General features: G+C 47.0%; 6 protein-coding genes across 6 annotated transcripts; 3 read left to right on the forward strand and 3 right to left on the reverse strand.

The window, feature by feature from the left end:
• Positions 1-505: 505 nt before the first annotated feature.
• I302_108505 (uncharacterized protein) lies at positions 506-3,332 on the forward strand (the record flags this gene model as incomplete). Its single annotated transcript, XM_019193725.1, has 14 exons — positions 506-670; positions 739-792; positions 858-909; positions 1,008-1,080; positions 1,161-1,254; positions 1,329-1,398; positions 1,492-1,560; positions 1,615-1,788; positions 1,932-2,146; positions 2,248-2,326; positions 2,393-2,446; positions 2,518-2,718; positions 2,809-2,940; positions 3,073-3,332. The coding sequence occupies 14 exons, from the start codon at positions 506-508 to the stop codon at positions 3,330-3,332; spliced, it is 1,692 nt and encodes a 563-aa protein (XP_019043848.1).
• A 378-nt stretch (positions 3,333-3,710) lies between these two features.
• On the reverse strand, positions 3,711-6,046 carry I302_108506 (uncharacterized protein; the record flags this gene model as incomplete). The annotated part of the gene is made up of 8 exons (XM_065870686.1): positions 3,711-3,812; positions 3,884-4,218; positions 4,290-4,576; positions 4,667-4,770; positions 4,829-4,979; positions 5,054-5,287; positions 5,414-5,757; positions 5,912-6,046. The coding sequence occupies 8 exons, from the start codon at positions 6,044-6,046 to the stop codon at positions 3,711-3,713; spliced, it is 1,692 nt and encodes a 563-aa protein (XP_065726758.1).
• Positions 6,047-6,683: 637 nt separating this feature from the next.
• On the reverse strand, positions 6,684-8,653 carry I302_108507 (uncharacterized protein; the record flags this gene model as incomplete). The annotated part of the gene is made up of 7 exons (XM_019193723.1): positions 6,684-6,959; positions 7,028-7,523; positions 7,586-7,692; positions 7,780-7,939; positions 8,088-8,186; positions 8,247-8,416; positions 8,513-8,653. The coding sequence occupies 7 exons, from the start codon at positions 8,651-8,653 to the stop codon at positions 6,684-6,686; spliced, it is 1,449 nt and encodes a 482-aa protein (XP_019043846.1).
• Positions 8,654-8,711: 58 nt separating this feature from the next.
• On the reverse strand, positions 8,712-9,042 carry I302_108508 (uncharacterized protein; the record flags this gene model as incomplete). Its single annotated transcript, XM_065870687.1, has 2 exons — positions 8,712-8,770; positions 8,862-9,042. 2 exons carry the CDS (start codon positions 9,040-9,042, stop codon positions 8,712-8,714), a joined length of 240 nt encoding a protein of 79 aa, XP_065726759.1.
• Positions 9,043-9,541: 499 nt separating this feature from the next.
• Positions 9,542-11,166, forward strand: I302_108509 (uncharacterized protein; the record flags this gene model as incomplete). The annotated part of the gene is made up of 7 exons (XM_019193722.1): positions 9,542-9,683; positions 9,797-9,897; positions 10,000-10,143; positions 10,277-10,595; positions 10,744-10,812; positions 10,880-11,001; positions 11,128-11,166. The coding sequence occupies 7 exons, from the start codon at positions 9,542-9,544 to the stop codon at positions 11,164-11,166; spliced, it is 936 nt and encodes a 311-aa protein (XP_019043845.1).
• A 1,095-nt stretch (positions 11,167-12,261) lies between these two features.
• I302_108510 (uncharacterized protein) lies at positions 12,262-14,081 on the forward strand (the record flags this gene model as incomplete). The annotated part of the gene is made up of 3 exons (XM_019193721.2): positions 12,262-12,300; positions 12,367-12,872; positions 13,016-14,081. 3 exons carry the CDS (start codon positions 12,262-12,264, stop codon positions 14,079-14,081), a joined length of 1,611 nt encoding a protein of 536 aa, XP_019043844.2.
• Positions 14,082-14,449: the final 368 nt, after the last annotated feature.

Genomic DNA, 14,449 nt, shown 5'->3' on the forward strand with positions numbered 1-14,449 from the left:
TCGGTCAAACCCTTAAACGCCAAGAATTTACAGCTATTTTAGACGGTGTTCCTTTTTCTTTGTGTTGGCTCATCCACTGTTCTGCTGAGCATACCGCACAAGCCCAAAGGAATGGGAGAGGGCATTTACAAGCGCTAATACACGCATCCCCTCATCCTTGGGGTTTACCCCTCCCCCCACTTTCATACCGAGGATCCTCCATGGGGATCCATCTTCGGAGGTTATTTGCTATTGTGTATTCATTCAACACAAAACCAAGAAAAAAAAACGGAAAGATGATATTCCTTTCGGACTAGTTGGAGTTGCGGGGTAATGATCTACCCAGACCCATTCTTCGGTATACTCTACGGGCTTTGCAGGGCAGGTGACTGGATGGAAGAACAATCGAATAGTAGGCAAACGTATATATATACTTACTCATAGAGCAGAATGAAATGATATTCCCCCGGTTGTGCCATCGTAATTCATACCTGACACTTTCCCATAGAAGAGAAGAGAAATCAACATGGCTACTCAACCTCACGGAACGCAGATCCAAATGACCGACATCAAGCCCTATGAATCTCATGTGGAGGATACAAAGGAAGAACAGATCCTCAAGGGGACGCCGATCCTTAAATCCGAATTGGATAATTTGAGCAGATGGGAGACTGTCAAGAGGTTCTGGAAGGTGAGTTATACGTCTCTCAAAACAAGGTCACAACACCAGTTGAACTGAACGGCCTTGCATTTTCATAGGCAATCGTCATTTGTAATATGATCTGTTTTGCAGCTGCATGCGATGGATACCAGGTGGGTTCACCTTTCGACTCTGGACAGCTGGTAGGAAGCTGAGTAGTGTGGTGCTACTATAACAGATCAACTTGAACGGTAACATCATTGCGAACCCCGGATTCGTTGAACGAGTCGGTGAGTCCCCTCGACTCGAATCCGCCCAAACACTTCTTATCGTGTCACCCACGTTCCAATCTATCTCAGTTCGAGTGCTGACAGACTTGCTCTGATAGGGGAACGAAATGCCGCTGGAAAGATCGCTTTGACCACCCACGCGACTGCTACATGGGGTGCCGTCCAATCCTTGTAAGTTCACCTTGTGCAACTCCAACCTCACAGCGAAAGACAAAGAAAGTACAAAAACTGATCCCCGATATGCCCTGCAGCGGTCAACTCGTGGGAATGTGGCTCCTCACTCCAGTCAGTGATCGAATTGGTCGAAAGTATATGTTATACCTACTTTGGTTGATCCTCTTTGGGGTGAGTGACTCACTTCCTTACGCTTCGATCTCTCGTGGTGTATGGATGACAACTGATGGACATGATGTCTATAGTCAATTATGATCGAAACTTTCACCAAGAATTGGTCTCAGTGGGCCGCAGCGAAGTTCTTGGCTGGTACTGGTGAGTCGCGATCTGCGATTCTACCTTCACATGTCTCTCAGACCATATGGATCTATTTCAACCACGCTTCGCTAACTCTGGACGGAATGGTAGGTATCGGTTGTCTCCAAGCTACATTACCAATCTACGTGGCCGAGTGGGCTCCAGCCAACATCAGAGGAGGTACGTGATTGACGCTGCCCTCTCCAGAAAATGCTGACCACAATACGATGATAGGTATGCTTCTCGCATACTCTGCCTGGAATCACACCGGAGGATTTATGGGACCTTTGATCCTATTCATCTGTAAGAAGACATTGGGAGAGCACGAATACAAGATTCCCATTTTAACCCAATGGGCATTCTTGGGTATCATGTTGCCTATCTTCCTTTATCTCCCTGAGACTCCCTGTAAGTCTACCCTCTCTTACATCATTCAGACAGCCTGTTCCCCTTCATTATTCCGCCCATCCGACGGTGATATTCGCAAGGGGTTCTACAATCCTAGTGCGCGTTTTTATCAGCACTCTACTGACGATTGATGCATTTCGTAGCTTACTACGCCGCCCGAGGACTGCACGACCAAGGTATCGCAGTGCTCAAACGAGTCAACGGCGGAGTGAAAGGATACAACGTCGAGGGCGAATACGAGATCATCAAGAATATCATTGTGGAGGAGCAGGAGAGATTAGCGGCGTTAGGATTAGAGGAGCACGATTGGAGAGGGGTGTTGAGGTCTTATGTCGAGTGTTTCAAGGGATCTAACTTTGTGAGTGAACACTTGAAATCATCTCTCGCTGAGTCGTCGAGATGGGTAGATTCTTGGTATGGATGGAATGGCCGCTGGATGCTGACGTGGATATGACGCAGAAACGAACCATCGCTGCTTCTTTGCCTGCTTCTTGTCAGCAACTTACTGGTCTTGCCTTCTTATCTGGTTATGCCTCATGTGAGTGAGCCTTCTTCTGAAGGTAATCCTCTGAAACGAGGCTGACCCGTAGTGTATTACCCGTAGTATTCTTCAAGGAAGCGGGATTCACCAACGCTTTTGAAATCACTTCCATCCTCTGTGAGTCTCCCTTTATTCAGACCGGTCTCTGCGCCACCAATATAAAGTATGCTGATAATCTCCAATTACAGTCGGAATCAAGATCTTCTTCGTCATCGTCTTCGCCCTGACTACCGACCGATTTGGCCGACGAAATATCGTAATCTACCTCGCCGGATTATGTTGCGCAATGTTACTGGTAATTGGTATATTGGGTCACGTACCTCACACCAACGCCACCAAGGATGTGTTGATTGCTGCGGCATGTTTCTGGTCTGCTGGATCTGTTGGACGTAAGTTTCAGATCTCATACCCACTCTCATAAGTGCCACTTGCATTGTTATGTAGGCTAAGCTGATGAATTGATTGATTGACATAAATAGTCGGGGCTTTCGGATGGTCATTCGCTGGTGAAGTCGCTGCTCAGAAACTACGAGCGCGAACATCAGGTCTTGGATCGGGTATAGCAGTAATCTTCGGTCTGACATTCAACACCTCCGTTCCCATCATGTTGCGTGAGTGACAAATTTCATTCCTTCCTCCCTGTCCCTCTTTGAAACGTCCTTCCTCGATACCGGCGAAGAGGCTGCCACGTTAAAGTTATGCTTCCTACCATTTCAATGCTGACCTTTCTCCTGACGTCACAGTGGACGGCGGCAAGAGACTAGGAAACAACACATACAACACCGCCTTCATCTTCCTCGGATTCGGTACCGTCGTCTGGATCCTTACCATCTTCATGCTCCCCGAAGTTGCTTCTCGAAACCCCGCAGAGTTGGATGAGATGTACGAGAAAGGAATCTCACCTTGGAGGATGAAGAATTACATTACGGATGTCCAGAGGGCTCATGCGGCTAGGACTGGGCAGCCTATTCCTGGAGATAACCAGGAGGAGGAGCGAAGATAGGGATACAGTAGAGTGATTATGTATCGAACACGATAATAAGATAAGACCGTCAAAGGGGAAGAAGGATCTCGTCGTTTATTCACTTTCAGTATATAGTCAGGATGATTGTTTTAAGGTGATTTAAAATCTACAGTAGGATTTAGTATCTGAAGTACTTCATAAGGCCATGTATACCATCTGATCTTCAGGATGAAAATACAGGTCATCATGAAATCGTTCTTGTACCCCGCCAATAGCGACATGTTGTATTTTACATGATTCAATTGTACATGGTCATTCTTATAACGATCAAAATCATACTCCTTTCATCCATCAGATAAATCTACGTATCAAGCCACTGGGCTTTTCCTGCCAATCTTTTCAATCTCTTTCACCCCACTAATCTGAGCTGCACTTAGCCCGTTCAATCTCGAGCATCCTATCAATCATACCATCCTCGTTGAGTCGGCTATGAGACTTTTGCCAATCTTCGACGAAATACTGCAGTAAGTTATGTCAAATGGGCAACCAGATCAGCAAGGCAAACGACAGCATGGCAGAACACTACCCACCTTTGGTCCGCACCCTCTGAGATATACCAGTCGATCGACTCCCTCAGGCTTCTTAAGCAACAAGTTACATATATGCTTTATTCGCTTCTCCCTGTATATCGGGTTTCGACGACCTCTCTCTCTTTGTTCATCTTTGTAAGATTTACTGTTGGGTCGTACTTCCTTGGACTGATGTTTTGCTCTCTTCGACGATGATGCGGAAGCTGATTTTGATTCTGAGCAAGCACGTTTGGGTCGACCTGTGGCACTGTGAATCACATCACTGGTCGACGATCCAGACGCCTGAGAAGCTTGGTAGTCTTCATCTTCATCGTCGTCGTCCACTTCGGGTATAACTTTCGGAAAAGCATCGTCAACGAGTGTGAATGCCAATTAGACACCCCTTCGATGAGGCAAATTGACTTACCTTCGAGGTCATCCTCGGCTGAGGAGAGAGGACTACCTGTACTTGCCACAGATCCACCGTAGCCTGGATTATCGCTGTCCTCCAAGAGTGAAATAATCCAATCACTGCAGTCAAGAGTATTGTGGGCGTTCGAGCATTTGTCCAGCCATTTTGAGTGGACCACCTTCTGATTGATTTTTTTGTCAAGCAAGGCTTGTCGCTCCAGCTCACTTTGCGTGTATCTTGATTCAGGTCGATCGTCCGACCTTGGAAAAATGATTATATCCGATCTTTCCAGCTCGCATAATCTATGGCCAAGATCCTTCAGTGATGCAGGTCAGCTTATCATTCTGTCCCATAGAGAGCCGAAGAAAGCTATTCACCTGGACTACGGAGACGTAAGGTAAAGAAAACGCTTCCTCAAAAAGATGAATTTGGAAAACTCGCTTTTGGTCGATTGAAGGGCAGCTTGATCGCCATTTCCACCAAGGAGTCGATCGAGCTATGCATTCATGGACCTCAGCGGATTTACGTAGAATCAGATAATTTCAGATGCTCACCTCAGCGTGGATGTCGTTCTCCCATTGCTCATCATTGGCTTGTGCGGAAGCAGCGGAGTTGGGACCACTGGGAACGGTCAGACCAGTACTGATCAAGTCTATGGAAGGGGGTTTCGATTTGCTGGTCTGGGCTTGAGCATCCGAAGCATCACTGAAATAAATTCAGCAGACTTTCAGCGATGCACTTGATGACAGCTCGATGAGGTAATGCAATACAGTACCTACCTTTCATCTTGTATCATTGGCATTTCCACTGCGTTCTCCTCGTCAAATCCTATCAAGTCGATATTATTCAGTTCTTCCAGTCCTCCCCTAGGTGAGGAAATGATCGATCGCAAATCTTCATCCGTAATATCGTCTCGAGGCTCCACATCTTGCCTCACTGGACCCGTAGTCGAGGGTCCAGCAATAGGCTCAGGAGTGTCGTCCTTCGCTTCAGCTTTGACCGCGATTTGGGATCTATCAATACAAAGAAGGCCAGTGAGCCATAATGTGCAAGCACACTTAAGGGATCGAGGAGGAAAGATAAGAAAGATAAGAAGGGTAGATGGTGGATATGACTTGCTACATCCCGTTGATGCTCACCTGATCCTCATTCCTGCATATCCATACTTCCCATACCTCCCATCCAAAACCCTTTGAGCATCAATACAGTTCCTAACCCACTCCATTTTCAAAATCACCTCCTTTCGCCTCCCATCATTGCAAGTATTACCGAATCGTTCGATGATTTTGGGTATTGTCCAAGGTACGATCCCGAATTCGTACTCATCCCATTCCTCAAGATCTGTCAATCCCTCAAGGGGGATCTCGATTGCCAGATCGTTCCTTGAGTGATCGGAGTCCAGGAGTTCTCTGAGGTGAGTGGGATGGATGAGGATGAAATCGACGTTGTATGTTGGTGAGGGGAGGATCTGACCACCTTGATACTGTATCGCAAGTGGGTCAGCTGAGTACGCGGTACCGTGATACACGGCTGTTGACCAGAATCAATGAGAAGTATTCGTCGGGTTGCTCATAGGGGGTAAACAAGGAAAGACGGAGAGGAGGAAGGGAAAAAAAGAAAAACATAACTAGACTCACTTCAATATCACTCTTCAAATACCTGATATCCTTCTTCCACCCTTCCTCGGCCTGACGCCCTCTCTCTGCGGTCTGGTGGCAGGGAGCAGGTGAAAAGATGTAGAATCGCTTTCCCTCGAAGAGTAATTCCGACATTGTTTCTTGAGAGATCGTGAGGAGAAGGACGGGAAGGAGAAATGTCGAGTGGATACTTGACTGATGGGGTCAGTGGTTAGTGATTGTTCGAATCAAGTAACAGAGAATCTGATTGACGAGGGTTGTCAGCTGGAAGATAGAAGGTAGGAAGATGGAGGGTCGAAGAAAAAAGAAGAATAGAGGAAGGAAAAGGAATGACCGTTGATCTTGTTCATATATGTAGTATAGTCGATCTTCCTTGATTAGTATGAGCAGTATGAGAAGGATGAGTGTACTAAAGTATGTCATATTTAACACCAAAGGTACCCCTTTGACACGTTGTTTATAGATACTCATAACACCGAATCAGGAAAGATATTCAATCGATTGATGATTTGATCATCAAGTCATCCATCAAATCTCCCCCACTCTCGCCCACTTACCCTGCGATGTTCTCGATAAAATGATTCATCCGATAGTACTTGATGATTAGTATATACAACTTACAATCAAAGACATGATATACAACCTGTCAAATGTACAAATCGTGAAAGATTGAAGACACACAAGATTGTCACGAGGTAGGGTGAATATATACCCGATAACATCCAATATCCAACATCCGTTATCTATTCCTCCGACACCCTATACACACACTTCATCCCCTTTCATGACTCATAGGTGAAGGAGTGATCATATCCGTATCCTCATCCTGACCATGATTATACATACGATACTTGTCCCACGATAACAATCGATCAGCCTCGATACAGTCATTCACCCAGTCTGCCGAGACGACCGCTTGAGTTAGATTGGGCAATACCTCTTGCAAAACATCCAGATGCTCTGCATCAGTGGGTGTCTCGGCAGGTGAGAGAGGGAGGATATATATGGTCGCTAGAGGCTTAGACACGATGATACCTCCGCCTGTGCGCTAATCCAACAGACTGCATCAGTTTGATAAGGTCTTCTGGCTCAAGATGGAGTCAGGTGATAACTCACAGTAATGACCATCTCGATAAACTTCCTTTCCCTCACTGAGCCTGCCACGTGAAATCCCAATGGTAATATACCTCTAGAAAACACGCCTTTATCCTGCTCCACTGGTCTACGATCTATATGCATATGAGAAGATGAAGATGGAGTATCGACGTCGAAGGGGTTTCTTTCAATCTGGTTCTGAGGCGTCTGCGATTTGGCTTTGAAAGCTGTAACAGGAGGTTGAGGTTGAGGTGATGGACTACTCGTCGTTGCTGCAGCAGGATGATCATGTGAAGCAACGTTTGCTGAGGTATGCGAAGCTATCAGAGGAGGGGTGGGCGGAGGAGATGTATTGATTCGAGATTGAGGTAGAGAAGGAAGATCAGGCGTATCTGGTCGAGCGTCTTGCTCAACCTCGACCTCCTCCTTGATGATCGGTTTGATTTCCTCGTCTTCGACCATAGAATGCATGATATCAGTAGGTATCTGGCTTTCAACCTGTGTAGCCAGTTCTTTGCTACAAATCAACGTTAGATCAGCTTGCACGTATAGTTCAAACGCAATTAGATGAATGCTCACCCTTGGTTTACAGACTGCGGTAGAGGATCGATAACTTCTTTTGACGATCCGCTATGATCGGTACTTTGTGGGTCCGCTCCTTGGTCAGATGAAATATCACTAGACCCCTGATCTCCAAGTCGGCTGGTAATCCTAGCTCAGAGTGGTAAAGCCATCAGATTATCATTGTGACCACTGGTACTACTTTGCGGTACAAGCGACAAAGAACCACCGGAAGAGTTGGACCGTCTCATAAGGCTCTCAAATGGATTTGGCGGGACACCCGAGCTCGAGGCGGAAGGAGGAGTGGGCAATGGCGGAGGAGGCGGTTCGCCCCATGGAGTGATATTCACATGTGAGGGGTTGTGCGTTCCTCTGCCAAACAATACATCTGTCAGATTTGTGCACTATCGACTCTCCACTGCGCCCAGTCGAACACGGCATATGGGATCCAGATTCATTTCCCACTGTAGCCTCCTGCCAGGAGAGGACAAATCATCAACATAAAGCGGACATAACTCACTTGATCTCCCATCCCCCATACTCATCCCCCCTCCCAACAACCCTATCCTGCCTCACACACTCGTCCAGCCACTCCTGCCTGAGCAACACCCTCCTCTTACTTTCCAATGCGACCTGTCGTTACTCTACGGGCACTTCCCCAACGATCCTAGCGGAATACCGAATGAGATCATTATCGGTCCAATCTTGCTGATGCTCTAGCGAGATCAAATTGGATTCGCCGATTTGGATTTGGAGGACGGCGGTTGGGGAATAGAAGGGGTGGAAGGGGATGATAATGTGCGTTGTGGAAGGGGATGAGGGTGTGCGGGAGATTGAGCCGCCGTGGAGCTATCGGTCCAGTCAGCTTCTCGTGTTCTGACAGAGACTCAAGGAGCTTCTTCACGGCGAGAGTTGAGCTCAGTGTCAGGAAAGCGACAGACTCACCTGAACGACAGATATTAACCTCTCAACCTCCTCTTTCGATTTCCACTCGTCCCCCTTCCCACCACCTCCAGGAGAATGTACGTACACCGTCCATCCCTTTAAGAAGTGACTCCCTGTAGACCGTCTTCTCACCATAGTCATACTTGAGTTACCCGTACCAAGCGATCTCCCAAGACTACGAAAAGGTGAATTATCATCTTCACCTCTCCCTCGTTCCGCTGCTATACGCCTTTCCAACTCCGATGCCCTGTCGGTTCTCTGCGTATCGTCATACTGAGATTGGGGTTTTCTCGGCGATCTTCTCCGAGGTCGACAGGGAGGCGATCTACTGCGTTCTCTTCTTTCTAACCTATCTCTGAGGGAATTAGATGGAGGTGGTCTCTTTCAGGTGAGGATCTCCGTCTGAAGAGAGGAGGAGGGGAGTAATGCTGGTTAGTTGTATTGTGAGACCGCGAAGATGAAGCTATAGGTATGGGAGGTAGTGGAAGGGTGTGGCTGGATGAAGGGGGATGTATACGATCTCGGAGCATGGTTGATCAGGGGGTGAAGGGTAGGGGACGAATCAATTGTTGATAGATGGTGGTCCCTTTTCGGGAAGTTTGTACGAACCGAGTGATCTCTCCCTCTTCCTTCTTCTCTAGGCATGAGATACGAGACAAAGACGCAAGTTATCAAGTGTAGTATGCTGGAGAATGTCAATCTAACAACAACACAGTATCAACATCGTTCAACTGTTCAATCGCTCGAACCTTTTGTTATTGTTTTTGTTCGGAACAACATTTCGTCGATTCCGTCGGAAGATCGACCGTATTACGTACCACCAGCAGAAGTGAGATTTGATCCCGCTTTTACCTGCTCTGCCGACTGGGTCTGCTGTACATTAAAGCTCATTCGCATCTCCATCTGTTTTCATCTCCATGCTTTGTCTCTCTCGGCTTCTTCACATCATCAAAAGATCACTCACCATTGAGGGTTCATCAGGTGTGATCTGGTCGAACAGTAGCTACTCCCTCCTCGTCAAAAGGCACCATGCACACGGGTAAACGTAAAACCCCATCATGGGCATCTACGTCCCCTCAACCTCAAACCAATGGGAATGTTAGAGCGTCAAGTGTGGGTAGTGTGAAGAATGAGCCGGGTATAGATGGAGATAGCAAAAGGCTCAAGCCTAGTATGTTGATCTTATGTCATATCATATCTGATTGGTACAACATTACTCTCGCTCGTGGACTGATATGTATCCTTGACCCGAGCTTTACTGATTTCGTGCACATGGGATTGTAGACATACCCACAGGTGCGGATGGTCGACCAATCTATTCAGCAAGTCATGGGATGTACAAGGACGTTAGGACTGCTGCGCTGGATCTGTTCCATCAGCTCAAGGTGGATCTAGTTTATCCCTCAATCTAAAACCTCTCCAATATCTGTGTCATACGTTTGGCAGATCGTGATTCATTATGCTGATCCCTAATGCTATGAACGTAGCGAGCAGCGACGATGAGTTACCACGATGCATACTTCAGAGTACAGGAGACATCCCCTGGGCTAGATGCGACTGCTGCCTTGGAGTTGTTGAAAGGTATGGATAGGGTGGATTTTCGAGAAGTCAATAATGTATTTATGTATATTGTGGGTTTACTCTCCTTAATCCCACTTTACTCTAATAATCTCAACCATATACATCCGCTGTCAACTCATTTGATCCATTCTCATCTTCTAACCCTCGAGTGATTTGTTAATTGTTAACTCCCCTCGCCCACAGCCCGACCTAACCCTAAACACCCTTCCCGAACTCCGCTCTCACATCCGTATCCACTCGACCCCCACTTCCGGCATCCCCGTCAAAAACCTCCGAGAGGCCATGCCGAACGGTGTTAACCCGCTGGGCGAACTGGAACAAAAGGGAGAAGTACTGATCATGCGAGGTCTGACGGGACACTTCAAGGATATACCTCTTCCCAGATTGGGTCGGAAGAATTTAAATGGGTATATGATTAATGATGGTGGGAATGCGAGGTGGAAGACTGTTTTTTGGGATCATGAGCGGGAGAAGGGGTTGGCGGGGAAACGGGTTGATGATGGTTAGTCCTACACTCCCAAGCTATGGATATCACCCTGTAGAGGAACACATCCCTCTGCAATATCGTCAATACACTCTCCCTCGTTCCATGATCTCCACTCGTCTCAATGACTGGAGCAGCGCTGATCAGACTTTTACTCTGACCACAGAATTCATCTTCTCGTGGGCGGACGTACCGATGGCTGAGACGGATGATGTGACTAAATTGTTAGCTGAGCGTGAGTTGATGACAGAGAAAAGAATCTCACACGGCATTCAACTGACTGTTCTGCTTTAACCTCGTAGAGGAACTCACTGCGTCCTCTGCTATACCCGCTCCCACAAAGATCGCCCACGTCGCACCGGTCAAGAAGAAGAAGAAGACCACGAGGGCATTGAAGATCACCAATACGCATATGAAAGAGCAGGTGAGTGTCGTTCCTCTTCCTGATCACATCCTCTCTAGCACTCTTCGTCATTGTCAATGCGGTGTATTTCTATCGAGTATTGTCTATACATACCGTTCACCATACTAACATGCATGTTATCCGTAGGGTATCGATTTCTCGAAAGATTACGAGAAGCCTTCATAGCATCTTTTCTTTTTGGAAGTGGTCTGGCCAATCCGTGATGACGTCGTAGGGTTGTTGATACAAAACGTGGCAGATTGAGTGTTGATATGGTTGAAACCGTACTCTGTGGCATTTATTTTTGGGTATTGTTGTTATTGTTTAGACTGTGTACCTTGTACATTACTCATGCATGGTTGTGCTGTTGTACCACCTTGTCATGCATACATGTGTACCTGCATATACATGCTCATGCATACCATCCTATATCATAGTAACTTGGCACGAGTGTGGTGATACACGCTACAGTGTTATGAGAAATGCCACCGTATGCCCATATTATTGTGTTTATTTGTTTTTGTTTTCGTCAATTTGGCATCTTTACCCTGAGACTGAGAATCAGTCAGTTCGATTCCAGACAAATCGTATACATACATATGGTTGATCATTCTCATTCTACCTCATACTCATACTTACTTGATCGTTGTAGTGCCCTCTTCATACATACAAGAGCTTGCTCCATCCTCCTCTTCCTATCATATCCACACTACTCTGCATGGTCAGAGATTCAATCTGTTACTTTGACCACCTACCCACCCTCCACCTTTCCAACGATAAACATCGAAACATCAAAAAACTCCCTTTCTTTGTGTTGACGTTGACTTTGCCCAAGCCCAACCTTTGAATCCATCCCACCTTATCTGTCTCATCGCTCTCACCTACCTGTCGTCAAAAACACTATTCCAATCATCTCTTGTATCTCCAAGACCCAGAGGAAAACGGTAGATCTCTCTGTTCACTGTGAGTTACTTCCCATTGGACGAATATCAGTTTAGTGGAGGTTGGTTGGTTTCCATTTGGGAGAAAGGAAAACGAAAACAAAGCCTCCCATTTGGGGGGTATATCTGAATCATCTATCTGTTGTTAGTCTTTCCGATCGTCCTCCCCTCTCCTCTATGCTTGTCACCTGCGATAATCCTATAAACCAGACATACTTGATCATGCTTTATTGTAAAGAATAGCTAGACTGCAGGACTTATTAGCTAATACATCTTGTTTATTCGTAGTTCTTCTCAAGGAAGAAGAAGAAACGTTCCGTCCTACTTCGCCTGCCTCAAGATGCCTCCTCCGAACAAAAGTCTAAGTACCTCGGTACAGGTAAGTCCCACTTATCTTCCACATCAACCTCCAAACAAATCATAACAAAGCTGACTTGCCATGAAGTCACCACCAACCCGAACATCCCCTCGTAAACCCTCCAACCCCTCAACTTCCATCAACAAGCTCTACCCCACCCCACTATCAATGTCCCCCTCGACCTCATCAAGCATATCCATATCCGTATCTACCTCCAGCAACGCCCCCAACGGCAATGGAATCGGATCATTACGATTCCCACCCTCATTCGACCCCAATCACCCTTCTTCGTCGAGATACCACTCTACGACCTATACACCATACTCGCCCTATCGGCCAGGGGAGTATGGGCGGTCCGAAAGGGGTTTGGCAAGTGAGAGAACCAAGATTGAACGGAAGCTATTTGACGATGATGAGGAGGAGAATAACAATGATGAGAATAAACATACATTGGATGAGATACAGGAGGAAACGAAGCAGGACAAGTTGATGGTTGATACGGGTAACAAGAAGGAGGGGAGTAGTCCGCTGGCTCCTGCTTTTCAAGCGAAGATGGTATTGAGGAATGGGGCGAGTATCGACTTGATCTCTTGGTGAGTTGGTTTATTCCCTTATCTCCTTCTTTCCTCTGCTCCTCATTGGTGATAAAAACACATCCCTCCCACTGCCCTTAATTTGTCCCCATCTGCACACCCAAACCACAGGGTGTTGATCAACTGCTCACATCTCACTCTAGGCTTCGTACAAACTTCCATCATCTCCCACCGCCTCACACAGTCCTCACGCCATGTATGCCACTCAACGGTATCCGACATCTACTACTCGAACGATTTCCCCGAGCGCCAGAGGTCGAAGAAATCTCCAAAGCCGTCTTGGCTGCTTTCCCGCATTCTCAATGGGACTATCCAACCGGTACCTCATGCGAACCACCCAACATACGCGGACTGGTATGGCACGGTAAAGACATAACAGATGAAGATGAGATGGATCAACCTGTCAAGCCAGCTGCTCTCAAAACAACAAACAACGGTCTTAATGGCTCCTCATCCAAGAAACTCAAACAGAGTCAGAGTCAGAGCCAATCGAGATCACCCACGCAATCTACACTGGTCTCTCCCATATCAAGCTCGAAGAGACAATTACCCGATACGCCTGCCACTCGATCTGTCCTGGAGGAATTCGCTGAAATAGCTACTTTGGCAGATAAGACCCCAACCTTAAAAGCTAAATCACTCCCTGATGGGGATATCGATATTGATGAGGGTGAGATCGAGGGATATCAATTGGAAAGTAAGAAACGGCGTGCAAGTCAATCACCAGAATACAAACATCGTAGAAGAGCCTCCACGCCGGATAAGTTACATGGTCTGTTGGCTGCTGCAGAGGCAGTCGAGGGATCACCTATAACCTCTGTACTCAACACCACCGGTCATTCACATGGACACAAGCGACGAAGGACCATAGGAGGATTCAGCTCTGCCAAAGAGGTTATGTCTTCTTCTCAGAGGAAGTTAAACAGATTATCCAGAGGTACTTTGTCGCCTCCTCAAGCTATGACAAAGTTCTTCTTACCGCAAGTAAACGAGGATATAGATTACCTCGTACCCCTCAACGATACCTTGTCGAACGGTACGGGCGTAGCAGCAGAAGAGGAAGATGCCATTTCGACGAGTCTGAGGAAGGCCCCCAATTCAAGTTCGACAAGTCAATCTTCCATCGTATCGTCCATCATCCCCACCTCCTCTTCCACCATTCCTGGTAATACTTCTGGTAGCACTTCAGGAACAGGCACAGGGTGTTGACAACAATGCTCACATGACTCACCGGCTTGTAAACCCCTTCCCATCCGAGATCACACAGAATCTGCCCCGGATGTATGGCTACAACTATCCCAGATTACACCATCGATTTCCCGAGCGCCAGAGGTCAGAAGAAATCTCAAAGCCGTCTTGGCTGCTTTCTCCCATCTCACTGGGACCATCCACCTAGATACCCATGCGAAACATACGCGGACTGCCGCATGGTCCGAGTAACAACCCGATAACAGATCTGAAGATGGTGGACTGTCCAACCTGTCAAGGGAGCTGGTCAAAACAAGAAACAACCGAGGCTTTGGCTCCTCATCACAAGAAACTGTCAAACAGAGTCAGGAGTCAGAGCCAATCAGATC

The sequence above is a fragment of the Kwoniella bestiolae genome, chromosome 7 (genome assembly GCF_000512585.2).
Source record: "Kwoniella bestiolae CBS 10118 chromosome 7, complete sequence".
In the NCBI taxonomy this organism is placed as follows: Eukaryota; Fungi; Basidiomycota; class Tremellomycetes; order Tremellales; family Cryptococcaceae; genus Kwoniella; species Kwoniella bestiolae.